This window comes from Carettochelys insculpta, chromosome 14 (assembly GCF_033958435.1).
Source record: "Carettochelys insculpta isolate YL-2023 chromosome 14, ASM3395843v1, whole genome shotgun sequence".
In the NCBI taxonomy this organism is placed as follows: Eukaryota; Metazoa; Chordata; order Testudines; family Carettochelyidae; genus Carettochelys; species Carettochelys insculpta.
The window spans coordinates 45,567,184-45,584,132 of record NC_134150.1 but is presented as its reverse complement, the minus strand read 5'-3'; the positions used below and the strand labels follow the sequence as shown (position 1 = coordinate 45,584,132).

General features: G+C 47.7%; 1 protein-coding gene across 2 annotated transcripts in view; it reads right to left on the bottom strand.

Moving 5' to 3' along the window:
• The window catches only part of AP1G1 (adaptor related protein complex 1 subunit gamma 1), a 126,601-nt gene that overhangs the window by 72,593 nt on the left and 37,059 nt on the right, over positions 1–16,949 (bottom strand). For both annotated transcript variants that reach the window (XM_075009218.1, XM_075009217.1), the window contains exons 4-5: positions 3,148–3,289; positions 2,419–2,515 (exon numbers count right to left, since the gene is read on the bottom strand). In XM_075009218.1, coding sequence (XP_074865319.1) covers positions 2,419–2,515; positions 3,148–3,289 — 239 coding nt within the window. The remainder of the gene's footprint in view (positions 1–2,418; positions 2,516–3,147; positions 3,290–16,949) is intronic.

Genomic DNA, 16,949 nt, shown 5'->3' with positions numbered 1-16,949 from the left:
AAATATACTGAGACTGAAAAAAGAGCCACCATGGGTTAACACCCATGTAAAACAAGGAGTGAGGGATTAAAAAGGTATCTTTTAAGAAGTGGAAGGCAAATCCTAGTGAGGTAAATAGAAAGGAACATAAACACTACCAAATTAAGCATAAAACTGTAATAAGGAAAGCCAAAAAATATCTTGAGGAACAGCTAGCCAAAAGCTCAAAAAGTAATAAAATGTTTTTTAAATACACTAGAAGCAGGAAGTGTGCTAAAAAACCAGTGGGTCCCCTAGATGATACAAACACAAAAGGGAGCAATCAAGGATGATAAAGCCATTGTGGACAGACTAAATGATCTCTTTGCTTCAGTCTTCATGGCTGAGGACGTTGGGAAGATTCCCAAACTAGCACCGTTTTTGGTGGGAAATGAAACCGAGGAACTGTCTTGGATTGAAGTGTCATTAGAGGAGGTTTTAGAACAAATAGATAAACTTAATGTTAACCAATCACAGGGACTGGATGGGCATTCATCTATGGGTTCTGAAAGAACTCAAATGGGAAATTGCAGAACTATAACACTAGTTTGTAATCTGTCCTTTGGATCAGCTTCCGTACCTAATGACTGGAAGATAGCTCATGTGACACCAATATTTAAAAAGGGCTCTAGAGGTGACCCTGGCAATTACAAACCGATAAGTCTAACGTCAGTTCCAGGCAAACTAGTTGAAATAACAGTAAAAAATAAAATCGTCAAGCATGTAGAAGAACATAATTTGATGGGCAAAAGTCAACATGGTTTCTGCAGAAGAAAATCATGTCTTACTAATCTGTTAAGAGTTCTTTGAAGGGGTTAAACATGCAAACGGGGAGATGCAGTGGATACAGCATACTTAGATTTCCAGAAGGTACCTTGTCAAAGTCTCTTATGTAAATTAAGTTGTCATGGGATAAGAGGGAAGGTCCTTTCATGGACTGAGAACTGGTTAAAAGACAGGAAACAGAGGAGAGGCTTAAATGATATATTTTCCAAATGGAGAGGGATAACTAGTGGTGTGCCCCTAGGGTCAGTCCTAGGACCAATCCTGTTCAATTTATTCATGAATGGTCTGGAGAAGGGGGTAAGCAGTGAGGTGGCAAAGTCTGCAGATGACACTAAACTGTTCAAGATAGTCAAGATAGAGGCAGACTGAAGAAATTCAAAAAGATCTCATCAAACTGAGTGATTGGGCAACAAAATGGCAAATGAAATTTAATGTGGATAAGTGTAAGGTAATGCACATTGAAAAAAATAACTCCAACTATACTTACACTATGATGGGGGGGCTAATTTAGCTATAACTAATCAGGAAAGAGATCTTTGAGTTATTGTGGATAGTTCCTTGAAAACATCCATGCAGTGTGCAGAAGCAGTCAAAAAGGCAAATAGGACGTTAGGTATTATTTAAAAAGGGATAGAAATAAGACAAGGAGTATCTTATTGCCCCTATACAAATCTATGGTATGCCCACATCTTGAATACTGTGTACAGATGTGGTTTCCTCACCTTAAAAAAAAAAAAGATATCCTGGCACTGGAAAAGGTTCAGAAAAGGGCAACTAAAATGATTAGGGGCTTGGAACAGGTCCCATATGAGGAGAGGCTGAAAAGATTGGGACTTTTCAGTTTAGAAAAGAGAAGACTGCAGGGGGACATGATAGAGGTATATAAAATTATGACAGGTGTGGAGAGGGTGAACAAGGAGAAGTTATTTCCTTGTGCCTATAATACAAGAACTAGAGGACACCAAATTAAATTAATGGGTAGCAGGTTTAAAACTAATAGAAGTTCTTCTTCACTCAGAGCACAGTCAACCTGTGGAACCCCTTGCCAGAGGAGACTGTGAATGCTAGGAGTATAACAGAATTTAAGGAAGAGCTAGATAAATTCATGGAGGTTAGGTCCATAGAAGACTATTAGCCAGGAGTAGGAATGGTGTCCCTGGCCTCTGATTGTCAGAGGCTGGAGATGGATGGCAGGAGACAAATCGCTTGATTGTTGTCTTTGGTCCACCCCTTCTGCGGCACCTGGCACTGGCCATTGTCAGTAGACAGGCTAGGGGGCTGAATGGACCTTTGGTCTGACCCAGTATGGCCATTCTTATGTTTTACCTGCCTCAAAATGAGAACAGATGAATGAACAGAAAGACTGTTTTGTTACCCTGTTGCCCATGCTGTGTAATTTCCTGCAGGACTAAAGAATCACACATAGTTCTAATGTCTCTTATAGCACAAGAAACATTTGCTCTCTTTCTGCAGATCTAGAAGGAAACCTATCACAAAATTGTAGAGTAACAATGGCCTTTTCTAAATGAAAAGCCAAGTCAGATAGTGTGGAAGCTCCATGTTCCATGGAGGAACAATGCTTCCAAAGGCCTGGACCCTGCCAGCTGATATTACCATGGTTCTTCTCATTCAGGAGATTTTTGGTGGCTGGCAGGAACATCTCCATGAGTTCAGGCACCTTCCTGATGACATGTACAGCGCACAGTGCTGCCTGCAAGGAAAGAAAAGCACAGTTAAGCACACCCCTCCTGATCACTAATTGAGAACAGACTCCAGCCCACTCCTGGACTCTCTCTCCTACTCAGTCCCCAAACCACCTACCCAGGCAACTCCTGCACCCTCCTCCCTTCTGCCCAGACCCCTCACGTCCAGCCTGCTCCAGAACCCCACCCTCAGTGCTGTCCCCAGCCCTCCTGTGCACCTTATCTCCCACCCAAAGCCCATAACCCCAACCCATTCCTGCACCCTCCTTCCCACCTAGACCCCAAACACCCGCCACCAGCCTGATTCTGGGAATGAGAGGTTTCGGTCAGGGGCTAAATCAATGAAGGGCCTTTTTTTGTTTTGTATTCCATGTCTCAGTTCCATGTGGTCCCCAGCTGATTTTTCTGTGGATCAGTGGCCCCCACACCAAAAAGGTTCTCCACCCATTTTACATGCATTGTGGATAGAGGGAGGTCTTTGATCACTAATTATCATGCTAGCTAGCATATGTACTCTCAGAAAAATAACTTGCTGATGTGCTCTGTGCCACCCAGCACAATAATATTAAAAGCATCTCCCGCTTCCTTCTGTCCTCCAGTTTAGATTGCAATGAAGCAGTTTGGAAGTTTCCTGAGGTACCTTTTTTCTCAGGTAAGAGTTGGATGTTTTGAGGAGTTTCTCTACTTCTCCTGCTAGGTCTCTGCACATCTCAGAGGAGCCCATGCAGCCAAGGGTGCAGAGTGCCAGCCCCTGCACATATTGCGTGCTGTGATTAAGGTCACTGAAAAAGAGACCAAGAACAAGCTCATTAGCATGTATATGTAACTCTCAGTACAGGACACAAGAGCAAGGGAGTTTTGCACATCCGACAGTGAATCAGAGAAAGGTGAGCTGTGACGCAGAGAATTTAGTTGTGTTCCAGACAGCTGGACAGCTGAGTAAGAATGGGACATTTCAGACTCTTGGGGCAAAGAAGCCCACCACAGACTCACCTCTAGAGACTTCAGGTCTGGCTACAGTCAAATGAAATGGACTGAGTGACTAACAGTGCCCAGAGCCCAGGCCAAGATAAACAGAGGCATGCAAAGCTCCACCCTACTTCACACTTGTATCCAAGCAACAGTTCATTAGATTAACAGCTGACACCATCAGAACTGTGGAAATGCCAATGTCGCAGCACCGCTATGCTGCCTCAGGCAGAGTAGCAGACCCTGCTTTCCATTCCTACTTCAGCAGCAAAACACAAACCAGTTTTGAAGGAGAAGGCTCCTAGACAGGGGTGAAAGTAATGTAAATTTTTTGCAGGTATTATCTTCTCTTTCTTTCCACCCACCCACCTTGTGGGAGGGCTCAAGGCATGGAGGAGGAGGGAGTTGTGATAAGACAGTGTCTGAAAGAAATTTAGTTGTGGGGTAGAGTATGGGGGCGGGGGGGTGTACGAATCAGGGCAAGGGGCAGATTGGAGAGTCTGGGAGCAAGGGGACCTGCAGCTGCCAAAGGACTGTGTCTTCAGGAGAGTTACTGAGCATGCTTGATGTATCCTAGATAGCAAAATCCTACAAAGAGAAATTTTCAGCCTCACACAGGCTCTGGGCAGCACACACTGCCTGACTTATAGAAGTGCTACTCTGGGGCATATCCTCTTACTTTCATCTCTGCTCCCAACTCTTGAGAACCTGGGAACTAAGGCCATTACATTCCCTTCCCATAGTGGAGAATATGGCAAACAGCCAGCCAACCCTGGGTATTAGAAGGAAAAAGGGAAATTCACGTACAGCACCTCCCAACTGATCTCAGCCCAGAGGGAAAAGGGCACACGCCTTTCATTCCAACCCCTCCCACAGTCCAGGTAAGTGAAAGGAATTCCTGTTCAGAGGAGATTGGGGTGAGGAAGGGGAAGTCAGAACCAGGTATGGAGTCAGTTGCTCAGTATTGGGGCGGAAGGTCAGAGATCAATCTGGGGCCAGGCCAAGTCAAACCCCATTCCAAACTGAAACTCAGGGTCAGGCTGACCTGGGTATTTCAATGGGGTCAACAATGGTCCGTAGCTATAGAAAACAGAACAGGATATGGGTTTGGGATGCAAGCCAAAAGCCAGGATCCTGGGATCACCATGAGCTGCAGCAAGGAGCGACAAACAGATGGTGAGGCAGAAACATGCTAGGGATCTGCGTTGCTCAGACAACTCCCAGAAATAGGGCTGTCACTCAAGCCCTTTACAGTGGGATTTCCTCCAGGGCTTAGCCTCTTGGTTGCTCTTTCTGGCAAACGTGCATGAGTCTTGTGCTTCCTTACTTCACTCACTTCAGGGCCCTTCTTTTCAGGGTATAGCAGGACTGGGCTTCTCTGGATGAGCCTCATGAAACTCCTCTTACCTAGGTGAGTGGGTGGACATGGCAGGCAGGATACAAAATGTGCCCTTCAAGTTCATATGCTTTCAAGTCTACAAAGTAGAACAGATGCCCCCAGGTGCACATAGAATTGAAGGTGGCAAGCAACTCATGTTCTTTGGACAGTTGAAGTGGAAGAGTCATTTAGCCACGGAAGGTGTTATCACTGTAGAGTTTTAGAAAGAACATGCAGAACATGGGATATATCATAAGAGATCAGGGAAGCTGTAATTTGAAAGTGACTGAGTTGACTTGCTGACAGATCCAGAAGGCCCCAGGAACTGGTGATCTAGCTCAAAAGGTGCTTCAAAAGGGAGACAGACTTTCTGGCCAGAGGTTCACCAAGGCAGACCAAATAAGGAAGATAAGATCTTTCTGAACAGCTGTAATGAGGAAATTACTGAGTTTGAGGAGGTATAGTGGCTTGATGGATAGGTTTCCTACCCTCCTCGGTGTTCCTGCTATCTTTTCTACCCGAGTGGAATGAAAATTCCTTATGTATGCAGTGTGGAGGTGACGTGTGATACAGAGGTGACATGTGACATGTCACCTTCATATTCATGCACAACAAAATTCACGTGCTAGGAACGGGGCTAAGGATTCTGAGTGTGGGAGGGGGGTCAGGCCTAGGGTAGAGGTTGAGGTGCAGGAATGTGAGGCCAGGGCTTTGGGGGCTCAGGACTGAGACAGAGGGCTGTGGTGCCAGGGCTCTGGCTGGGGAGTGTAGCTTCTGGACTGGGGTTTTGGATGATGGGCTTGAGATGCAGGTGGGGAGCTTCAGGTTTGGGGAGAGGCTCAGAGCTAGGTGTATGGCCTTTAGGATGAGGCCAGCGATAAACAGTTTGGGAGGCAGGAGGTAGCTGTGGGTTAGGAGGCAGAGCTCAGGCTTACTTTGACTGCTCCTGAGCAACAATGCTAAGGCAGGCTGCCAATAGACGCAGCCAACAGGTATCCTGAGGGTGAGGTATGAGGCTCCATAGTGCACTGTATATGCTGCTCTTGCGCACGGGGCAGAGACTGTGCATAGAACCCTGTGGTGCACCCACTTAGGAGCTAGACATACAGTATTGGATGCTTTCCTACCAGCTGCAGCACAAAACCGTGCGACAGTTTCCCCATCTCTGATATTCATAGTGACCTCAGGCAAAATACCTAACAGACATTTGCAGTAAGTTACTTTCTTTCCTCTCCCCACAATCTGTGCCCTACTCTATCTGTCCTATGTAGCTGATTAATCAGTTTTCCTTTCATTTTTTCTCTTTTCTCTTCTTGTTAAATTCTTGTCGTGTCAGTTTACGTTTATCAGGATTTTCCAGATCCGAAGAAGTGGGTCTGTCCCAAGAAATCTCATCACCTAATAAATTATTTTGTCAGTCTTTAAAGTGCTACAAGGACTGCTTTTTTTGTTTTGTGAAGATACAGACTAAACACAGCTACCTCTCTGTGAGCATTTATCCAAGATATCCTAGAACACATTATTCTCGAAGTGTTGGGAAACTGTGAAGGCATTGATCAGGCCAAATTTGCATTACCGATGACGCAAACTGTCCATACTGGGGCGTGGAAGATCGTTTTCCACACGTTGATGCCTCTTAAATGCTCTAAGATGTAAGGTCCCAAAAGATCTACCTTTGTAAAGATCCTAGCTATTCACATACAATTTAACAATCCCAGAATAAGATTATAGTTATGGATTCTGACCTGATTTAGGGCTCAACAGCCCACGCAGAGGCACAGTGATCCATCCTCCTTCTGTATAAAAAGAACAAGGCACCCTCCAGGAGAGAGGAAATGACAGAGGGTAAATATTTTTCAATATTTTTCTTGGATATAGGAGTGGACTGCTCCTAATTCTGGTAAAGCCATTATATGTATCCATCCACACTGGTGCATGGGATGAGACTTAACCTGAGGTTCACAGATGACAGAAGTATCATTGAGGAAGATTAAGAGAAGTTAGTGAGAACGGTGCAAGGGCTAAATGAGGAAGGGAAGTGGTATGGACTGATTATGAACATAGATAAAACAAAACCAGTGGTATTTGGGATAAGGAAGTAGGAAGGAAGACCAGTGCAGATGGGCTTGAACTAGAGAAGTTCACATATCTGGAGAGCAACATGACATATGATCTATATTGTAAGAAAGAAATAGTGACTAGGATAACGAAAACAAGAGCAAGTTTGAAGGTGATGGATAAGATCTGGAAAAGCTAAGTGATTAGCTCAGGAACGAAGCTGAGCCTCTTGAAAACATGCATTCAGCAGCATGTTGTAGGGGATGTGAGACATGGATGATAACAAAATATTCAGAAAGGATATTGGCCTTTGAGAGTTGTTACAGAAAGATCTTAAGACTAGCTTGGATGCAGAAGGTCACCATCGAGGAAGCACATAGGAAGATAGAGCTGAAAGAGAACCTACTGCAGATTATACAACAGAAGTTACATCTATTCAGGCATATCTGCAGAATTAATGGTGAGCGAAAAGTCAAGACCCAGGTATTCGGCATAACAGACAGCCTCAAATAGGAGAGGCAGATCCCACAGAGAATGGGAAGGTGATATAGAAGATTAGTGCTGAGCTAGCCTACAGAAATTAAGCCAGTCCTCATTGGACAGAGAAAGATGGAAGGAAATAGTGAGGGACACACTGGACACCAACGGATGCTGAGCCCATGGTTCTGTAGGATTATGATGATCCATATGGGGGTCTTCAAGGCTGTGCAGATCATACCGTGTGTGGAAGCTGGATATCTACAATTTTTCCTCCCTCAGACACATCAGTGTATTCCTGGTTTTTCTTTGAGAGATGGGTTATAGGCTCAAGACAATTTCTTTCTGGTTGCCCCAGGTTATCCCTACAGTGGTGATATCCCTTCACAGTACAGTTGTAGGCTAATGTTTTGGTAATAAACACAAGAAATGTCGATGCTCTTTTCCCTCCCAGAGATACGACAGTGATGATCCTCCAATCATGGTATACAGACTACTACTGTAAAGTGCAGCAAGTAGATTCCAAAACGTTGTGACTCTCAGTGATCTCCAACTCCAAATTCTGAAAACAGTTTTCTGGATTACTGGACCAGATGACAAGATAACCCATCAATTGTTTGACAGGATCCAGTGACGGTTTGGGCTGAAGGAGAATTTATAAGATCTGTGCCACTCTTGCATGTAAAAACTACCAGTGACACCAGAGTTGATCCTTGCTAAGTGCAGGGAAATCAACTGAAAGTGAGAGTCCAATGTTCTGTGGCAGAAACAAAAGTTAATTTGCTGTTGGCTTTCCTTTTCCTTCAGAAACATTTGCGACTATGTCAGTTCAGGATTTGGTTCCTCCGGCCTGTGGGAAGTTTGTGGTCATGGCTGCATTGAGCCCTCTATCTCCTCTCACTTACAAACACAGGTGTCAATACAAAGATAAAGACCAATGAAGGTGTTCAGTAAAGTAGGGTTCTTTACTTGAACTGGCTTGTCTTGTACCTCTTCAACGGGAATGGAACTGCTGCAGTTGTGCTGCCATACTCCACTTGACATCAGTCACCAATCCTCACAAATGGGCAACACTTGAAGTGGCTGGTCCTTGTCCTAGCTTCCAGGCAGCTGCCTAAACCAAGTGCATGTAGCATGGGATATCAAAGATGGTGGAGAATTCTCACAGGAGTTGGAGAGTACTGGGCTGACAGAGGGCATGCCCAATCTAGCACTTCTCCCACAAGCAAGTTAATCACTATCTTCACCTCTGCCTGGTTCAGGGATGTAGCAGGAAAAGCAGTAACACAGGACTCCAAAGAGATTACTGAAACTTGGGAAGCTGAAGAGCAGATACTGGATCTTGAGCTACCCAAGAATCTACCTAGTATATACAAAAAGCTGAATGTTCCTCAGAAAGAACTTCTTCTTTTAGAACATAACAGCAGCCATACTGGGTCAGACCACTAGTCCATCTAAGCCCAGTGTCCTGTCTTCCGATAGAGGCTAATGTCAGGTGCTCCAGAGGGAATAAACAGAATAGGTAATCGTGAAGTGATTCATCCCATTGGCCATTCCCAGAATCTGACAGAGACTAAGGCACCAGATCCCTGCTAACCCTGGCTAATAGCCTTTGATAGCCAGCACATTTCCCATTCTCTATCTGGAGAGGCTCAGCGTGGCCTGAAGTTCCTCTAACAGCTACAGGGAGATTGAGGATCTTGCCACTGAATGGGCATGGGAAAAAGGACTGAGGGCTCTGGCAGAAGGTGGAGGCGGGGCAAGGGCTAGCCTCCTGGAGAAGGAGGTCCACCTGCAGCATGGATGGACAATCTTTTTGTATGTTTTTTTTTCTCTGCTCAAGGCTGGCACAGATTCTTGGGGGAGATAAGGACTGTAGTGACACTATTTTTTCAACCCCACCTGTCTTACAGCAAAACCATTCTCCTGTTCTGTGGAACTTCCTCCACAACCAAAACTGCCCCAGGTTCTTGAGGGAGAGGCAAAGGTGCTCCCTTCTCCCAAAATCCAGCCCACAGGAACCTTAAGTGGCTACTTATGTTTAAATTTGTAGCAGCCTCCTGCCTTCAGGAAGCCACTGTTGCTACAGTCTATTCCCTTCTCACCACTTCAGCCCACACAGGAAACTACCTGAACAGGATACAGAGAAAGCACCTGGAGAAAGGAGAGAACAGCACAACGTAGGTCTAGGCTCTAAACAACAAAAAAGTACCTACTTTTACTGTAGGCTGAATCATGCACCCAGACAGGCCTGCCTGCCTAAAAATCCAGTTTACGAAAAGGTGAGCCTCTGCAGTTTACAGGCTCCCTTGTGGATTGGAGGTGCCCTTAAAGCATGTACGTAGCACATGCAGGAGGAAGAGAAGAGAAGAGCAGAATTATGAGAACCTGTTTTAGAGACTCAGGCCATTTGAGATTCATGAACTACAATCTTTTAATCTGGAACTTGAAGTAGTCGATAAATAAGCCTTTTCCAATGCAGTATGATACAAAAATCTTCCTCATCTGTCACCTAAAAGTACTTTTACTTACACACACACAAACTCTTTTCAAACTAGATATAGCTCCTAGGTATTACCAATCTATGTCACTGAATAATCTTAAATAACTACGGTGTTAATTGTACTACATATAATAATGGGCATGTCTTCTATTGATCAATAAAGGGACAGTTAGGCAGATACAATAAGACTGAGGATGGGGCAAAAGGGTATGTGCTGGTATGTTGTCTACATGCACATTTCTTTCTTTTTACAAATTTATCAGGTATGTTCTGTAGACAACAACTTCCCAGCTGCTCCCCAAAGATTTGTGCATAAATTATTTTTGTGTTTGGTGTCACAGTAGTACCCAAGATCTCCAATCAAGATCCGGGTTTTACTAGAAACCAAATACAAAACTGAAAGCTAGTAGACACGCTGAGTTAACTTACAGTCTAGATTAAAACCAAGTGAGGTAGCATAAAGAGGAAGGTAAGGCGACAAAGATGACTTTCAGAAAAGAGCAAGGTTAGGAAAATCAGCTATGTGCATAATCTTCCAGCTGAAATCCTAGTACCTATGACCCTACAAAAGACAGTTACCTGTTCTGTTACTGGTGTTCTTTGAGATGTGTTGCTCGTGTTCATTCCAAGCTGGGTGTGCGCTGGCGCATGCTGAGTTCCCAGAATCTTTTTGCCCTAGCCAGTAGCCATAGGGTTGGTGGGGCTCCCCCAGAGTGGCACCGACACGACAACCAAACTCCCACAAACTATCGTCTGAGATGAGAGCATTATGGACTTTGCCTTGCTGATCAGCAGACCAAGGCTTACACACATTTGTCCAACCAGCTGTACATGCTGAAGCAACTGGTTTTGAGAATGATCCTTAACTACCCAGTCGCCCAGGTACAGGAACAGCTGCACTCCTCACCCATGTAGGTGCATGGCCACAACCACCATGCATTTGGTGAAGATCCTGGGGGCTGCAGACAGACCGAATGGCAGTACTGTGAACTGATAATGGTTTCTGTCTGCCATAAATGTCAACAACTTCCTGCGAGGGGGGTAAATGGAAATACACATCTTGTAACTTGAGAGTGGCAAACCAATCCCTCTGTTTCAGCATAGGGAGTATGAGACCTAGGGATATCACATGAAAATGTATCCTTTTTACAAACTTGTTCAGTTCTCTTAGATCTAAGATAGGTCTCAAACTCCGTTGGAGTCTGGAATTAGGAAATAAGGGGAGTAAAATCCCTGACCCCTGAAGGGACGTCTTCTATAACCCTGGAACCCAGGAGGATTGCAATTCCTGCCATAGCAACATCCTGTGAGGGGGTCCCTGAAGAGGGACAGGGAAGGGGGCTTGGAAGGGGGGTACGAAGAGAACTGAATGGCGTATCCCCTCTCTACCACACACTGGACCTACTGGTCTGTGGTGATGCTGCACCACATAAGGTAGAAAGGGGATAGACAAAACGAAAGAAGTGGGGATGCTGGAATGGATGTAATTGGCTTGATGCTCCCGACCATGCCATCAAAATGGTAGCTTGGGCCCCTTTGGGCCTTTTTGATGGCCCTTTGCCTGAGAATGTTGAACAAAATGGCGCCTGCCCATCTTGTTCCACCTTCTGTTACCGTCCCTTTGCTGTTGCGGGGTCTTGGCTGTGGATGGGGGTTGAAGTGCCTGCACTGATTAGCATGTGTATGTAGACCCAGCGAGCGCAGGGTGGCCCTGGAGTCTTTTATCAGTTTTCTCCAAGAACAGCACTGGGCCATCAAAGGGGAGGTCCTGGATCGTCTGTTGGACCTCATATGCTAAGTCTGAGACCTGCAGCCATGTCCTCCACGCGTGGCAATTCTGGATGCTATAACTCAAGTGGCAGCATCCACAGCATCCAGTGCCGCCTGTAATGTTGCCCTGGAAACCATCTTGTTTTCCTCCACCACCAAGGTGATACCCTGTTTGGCTTCAGGCAGCACCAGTTCAGCCAACCTGAAGAGGGCACTAATGGAGTTGCAAGCATATCTGATAACTAAGACCTGCTGGTTCGCAATTCTTAACTTTAACCCGCCCAACAAATAAACCTTCTGCCCATACAGGTTCAAGTGCTTAGCATCTCTGTTTTTTGGGGAGACACCCTGGAACCCTTGGTGCTCTCTATGATTTGCAGCTTCCACTACCAGAAAGTTGGGTGGAAGATGAGTGAACAATTGTTTATTGCCCTGGGATGAGACAAAATACCATCTCTCATTTCTACCGGCTGTAGAAAGGGTGGAAGCAGGGATCTGCCAGACTGTTTTTGCCGTGGTGGCAGTTGTTTTGATAATGATTAGAGGCCACCCTAGTTTGTCCCGCAGAGGACAAAATGTCTGTGACTGGGTCCATCTCATCACAGACCTCCTCTGCCTTGACCCCTAAGTTTTGGGCAACCCTCCTAAGGAACTGCAGGAAGGCTCTACCATCCTCCAACACAGGAAAGGCTGAAGAGCCCACTACCACCTCATCTTGGGAGGATGAAGAGGACAGCCTCTGGACCTCCACCTGGAAAGGGAGGGTAACTACACCCTGTCCATGCAATTGGCTCCCAGAAGACACTACTAGGAAGCTGAGTGGCACTGTGCTTGACAGGGTGAAGGGTGCTGAATGGCTGGAAAACCCTATGGTTGGTGGCTGATATGGTGCCGCCATGGGCCCTTACCCTTGGCCCTGATCAGGTGCCTGAGCTGGTCCCTGGGTTTCCAGCACCGATGGTATCGGCACTGTGATTGTCAGTACTAATGGAGTCCAGCCCTGTTGTGATGCAGCCAATGATGGTACCGAGGTTGGCGCCGACGACATGGAGGCAGGTAGCTCTGAAATATCTGGTGGGTCCTGCAGCTGTTCCGGCAGAGGGGCAGCCAGCGACACTGACAGTGCTGAGAGTGGAATCAGTGGCACCCCTGGCACCCTGGATGTCACTCCTGTGCTCTGGGTCTGCGCTTTGTGAAAGGCCCACGGGGCCAAAAGGGCAACTGTTGCACACTTTGCAAAGCCAGTGGCCGGACCATATCGTCCAAGAGACAACAACGGTGCCTCTGACAACTGTGGCGAGACACTCTTGTACCCCCACTGCAGCTGGACCTTGAGTAAAAGGACCTGACTCTGACCCCGACTCAGATGCTAAAGACCATGGTGGAGCCACCAGCATCAGTGCCGATGACATCCATGTTGATGGTGCCTGCACTGGAGTACAGTACACCTGAAACTGGCCCATCGTCGCTCATTGATGGGACAGATGTAATGTAGTGGGGGGATAAGGGTGTGTGTGTGTGGCTCACAGAGGGTGTGGGGTTCCTGCTGAGGGTAACTAGGTGACACCTCTGGACTGCAGGCAAAGGGGGAGGTGGAGCCAGAGGGTTTTGAATTGGAAGTGGGAGTTGGAAAGCAATGAGGCTGGGAAGGAGGGAGGGAGAGAGAGAGAGAGAGAGAGAGAAAGGAGGGGGCAAGGCCCCGGCTCAGGGGGCTCCTCAGGGCCTCCTCTCCCCAAAATGGATTGGACTGCATGTCTGATTGCTGTACTGACTCCTCTGTATGATGCTCTGTCCCTGTTGGCTAATAAACCCACTGTTCTCCTGCTGAGAGTCACTGCTGACTGCAGATGGGATGCAGAGCTAGGGGACCACCGAACCCCATGACAGATGGCACCAGAGTATGCATGCGACCAGGAGCATGCAAACAGAGTGGCTCCTAACAGGAGGGAGTTTTGAGAGGGGAGTTTAGAGGGGGAGCTTAGAGGGAGCTAGTTACTACTTCAGGTGTAAGGGGCAGCATCATCCCCAACTGCTGGCTGGAGCTGAGGGACCTGCTGCAGCATGAGGAGCGGGGGTGGGGGGAGCGAGATCGAGGGTGTCAGTGGTGGGCAGGTGGTTTGGAGGCGTCTGGTACGGCTGCGAGGATGGCAGCACCCACGGAGGCTGCTTGTGGCATGCTGGCCCAGATTGCATGGCTTGCAGGCCCAGTCCTGCACTCCCTGAATGCATGTGCCGCACCAGATCTGTGGGGCTCCAGGGACAACCGTAGCCAGATGAAGAGTTGGTAGCTTTGGCTGGGACCCAGGGTGCGTCTGGGCTGTGAGATCGGCGCCTTCCTGGAGGACGTGGGGCTGCAGCAGCGTGTGGCCAGGTGGAGAGGCTGGGGGAAGGGGGACCTGGGGGCAACGAGAACCGATAGGGGGCAGTGTGGTGCAGTCGGGAGACATGGAAGTGGATGGGGGAAAAGGGGTAGGGAGGGAGGATCTGGGGGGTGATGGTAGCCGATGAGAGGCAGAGGGGCGGGGAGGAGGGTCCTGGGGAGGCGAGGTGGTCGTCACGGGGACCTCTGGGGATATGTCGCGCCAGGGAGGTGCAAGAGGTAGTGGGACCGTACCCACGTTCTCCATGCCCCACTGCCTTGTGGGTTATCCTGGAAAGGAGCAAGGCTAAGGGAATAAACCCTGACAGAAAATCCAGAGGGGAGTCCTAAGGCAGTTCTGTGCCAACTTCTGGCATTGACCCAGCAACTCCTGCAGCTGAGCTGGTTCCAGACGTCGAGGTTATCCTCTCCTTTGGACTCTATCAGTAAAGCCGAGAGGGAAACACTGGCGTCTGGGCAGCCCAGGGTCCCAATAATCGCCCAAGCTCGAGCCTGGAGAGGTACTCCAGCATTGCTAACAGCGTTGAACCAACACGGGAGGTAACAGATACCGGTTATAAGCTCTTGCTCGATTGGCGTACAGAACGAGTGCCAGGGGTTGCCTCTGACAGTGGGAGAGATCGTCGCATCTCACTGGACACTCACCGCCGGCCTTAAGCTGAGCAGCCCCCAGCCAATAGGGTACTGTCCCACCACTGTTCACCTGCCTCACTGGGCACGTGAGGCTTAAGGTTCCCAAACCTGACAAGTGACCTGAAAGCTGAGCACCAGGCAAACCAATAAGAAAATCAACAAGAAAAGGGAACCATCAAAGTTTTAAGCTTGCTTGCTGGAATGTGCGGACCATGCTGACAGGTCTGACTGAAGATCTTCAGGACATCAGCGACACCTGAAAGATCGCTGTCATCAATGAGGAACTGAAGAGGCTCCAAGTTGACATGGCTGCTCTGCAAAGACACGTCTCGCAGATTCGGGATCTCTAAAGGAAAAGGACTACACCTTTTTCTGGCAGGATAAAGCCCGAGAAGAAGCCAGGGAGCATGGTGTTGGCTTTGCCATCAGAAACACCCTTCTACAAATGGTGGAATTACTCATGGGTGGATCAGAAAGACTCCTTCAGGTCATACTTCAAACTCGCGTCGGTCCTGTCCACCTGATCAGCGCTTATGCCCCAACCCTGTATGCTGCACTGGAAATAAAAGACAAGTTTTATGATGTGCTTAGTGCTGCCATAGCGCAAATACCTGCCTGAGAACAACTGTACATTCTGGGTGACTTCAATGCAAGAGTTGGAGCTGATCGTGACTCGTGGCCTTCCTACTTAGGCCACTTTAGTGTGGGAAAAATGAATGAAAATGGTCAGCGTCTTCTCGAACTTTGCACATGCCACAATCTGTGCATCACAAACACATTTTTCCAAACCATGCCACAGCACAGAGTGTCATGGAGACACCCACGCTCAAAACACTGGCATCAACTAGACGTGGTCATCACTAGACGTGATAACCTCAGAAACGTCCTTCTGACACGCAGCTATCAGAGTGCTGACTGCGATACGGATCACTCGTTAGTTTGCTCCAAACTCAAGGTGATTCCCAAGAAGCTGCACCACTCTAAACCAACTGGAAGGCCCTGCATCGATGCCAGAAAGACGGCTAACTCAGAAAGAGCTGAAAAGTTCAGAGCGACCCTCGAGGAGAATCTGCGCAGCAACCCTGAGGGTGCCGATGTGACATCCAGATGGCAGCATCTGAGGGATACAATGCACAACACGGCTTTGTCGGTGTTTGGAAGAAGAGCTAGAAACACAAATGACTGGTTTGATGTTAACTCCAATGAGATGATTCCAGCCATCAAAAAAAGCGCGCTCCGCTCCTGGAGTACAAACGTTTGCCAAGCCAGAATATCCTGCAAGTGCTCAGAGCAGCCACAAAAACAGTACTGCAGACAGCCAGGCACTGTGCCAACAACTACTGGCTCGAGCTATGCAGCAGCATCCAGACCAGTGCCGACTTGGGTAACCTCAGGGGAATGTATGAGAGCATCAAGAAGGCATTAGGACCCACCCAGAAAAAGATGGCACCTCTGAAATCCCAATCTGGTGAAGTCATCACTGACAAAGCCAAGCAGATGGAGCACTGGGTCGAGTACTACTCCGAGCTGTACTCACGTGAGAACGTTGTGGTTGACTCAGACCTCGATGCCATCGAACTCCTACCCAGTAATGGACGAACTGGACCAGGAACCAACTGTGGATGAACTGAAGAAAGCCATCAACAACATTGCAGGAGGAAAGGCCCTGGCCAGGATGGTATACCACCAGAGGTAATCAAGTGTGCCACGGACACTCTCCCGGAACCCCTACATGAGCTACTGTGCTGGAGAGAGGGAGAGGTTCGCGACGCTAACATCACAACCTTGTATAAGAACAAAGGAGACAGAAGCGACTGCAACTATTACCATGGAATCTCCCTCCTAAGCATCACTGGTAAACTGTTCGCTCGCGTCATCCTAGGCAGACTCCAGAAGATTGCTGAGAGGGTGTATCCTGAATCACAGTGCGGATTCCGCACAGAGAGATCTACCGTTGACATGGTCTTCTCTCTGAGGCAGCTGCAGGAGAAATGCAGGGAGCAGAGGAAGCCACTCTATATTGCCTTCAATCGACCTAACCAAGGCCTTCGACTTGGTCAGCAGGGATGAACTGTTCAAACTGCTCCACAAGATAGGATGCTCGCCACGGTTACTCAAGATGATCCAGTCTTTCCACGAAGACATGAGAGGAACCGTCCAACATGATGGCACATTATTGGAAGCTTTCAGCAACAGGAGCGGCGTCAAACAAGGATGCGTCCTTGCTCCGACACTGTTTGGGATCTTCTTCGCACTCCTCCTTAAACACGCCTT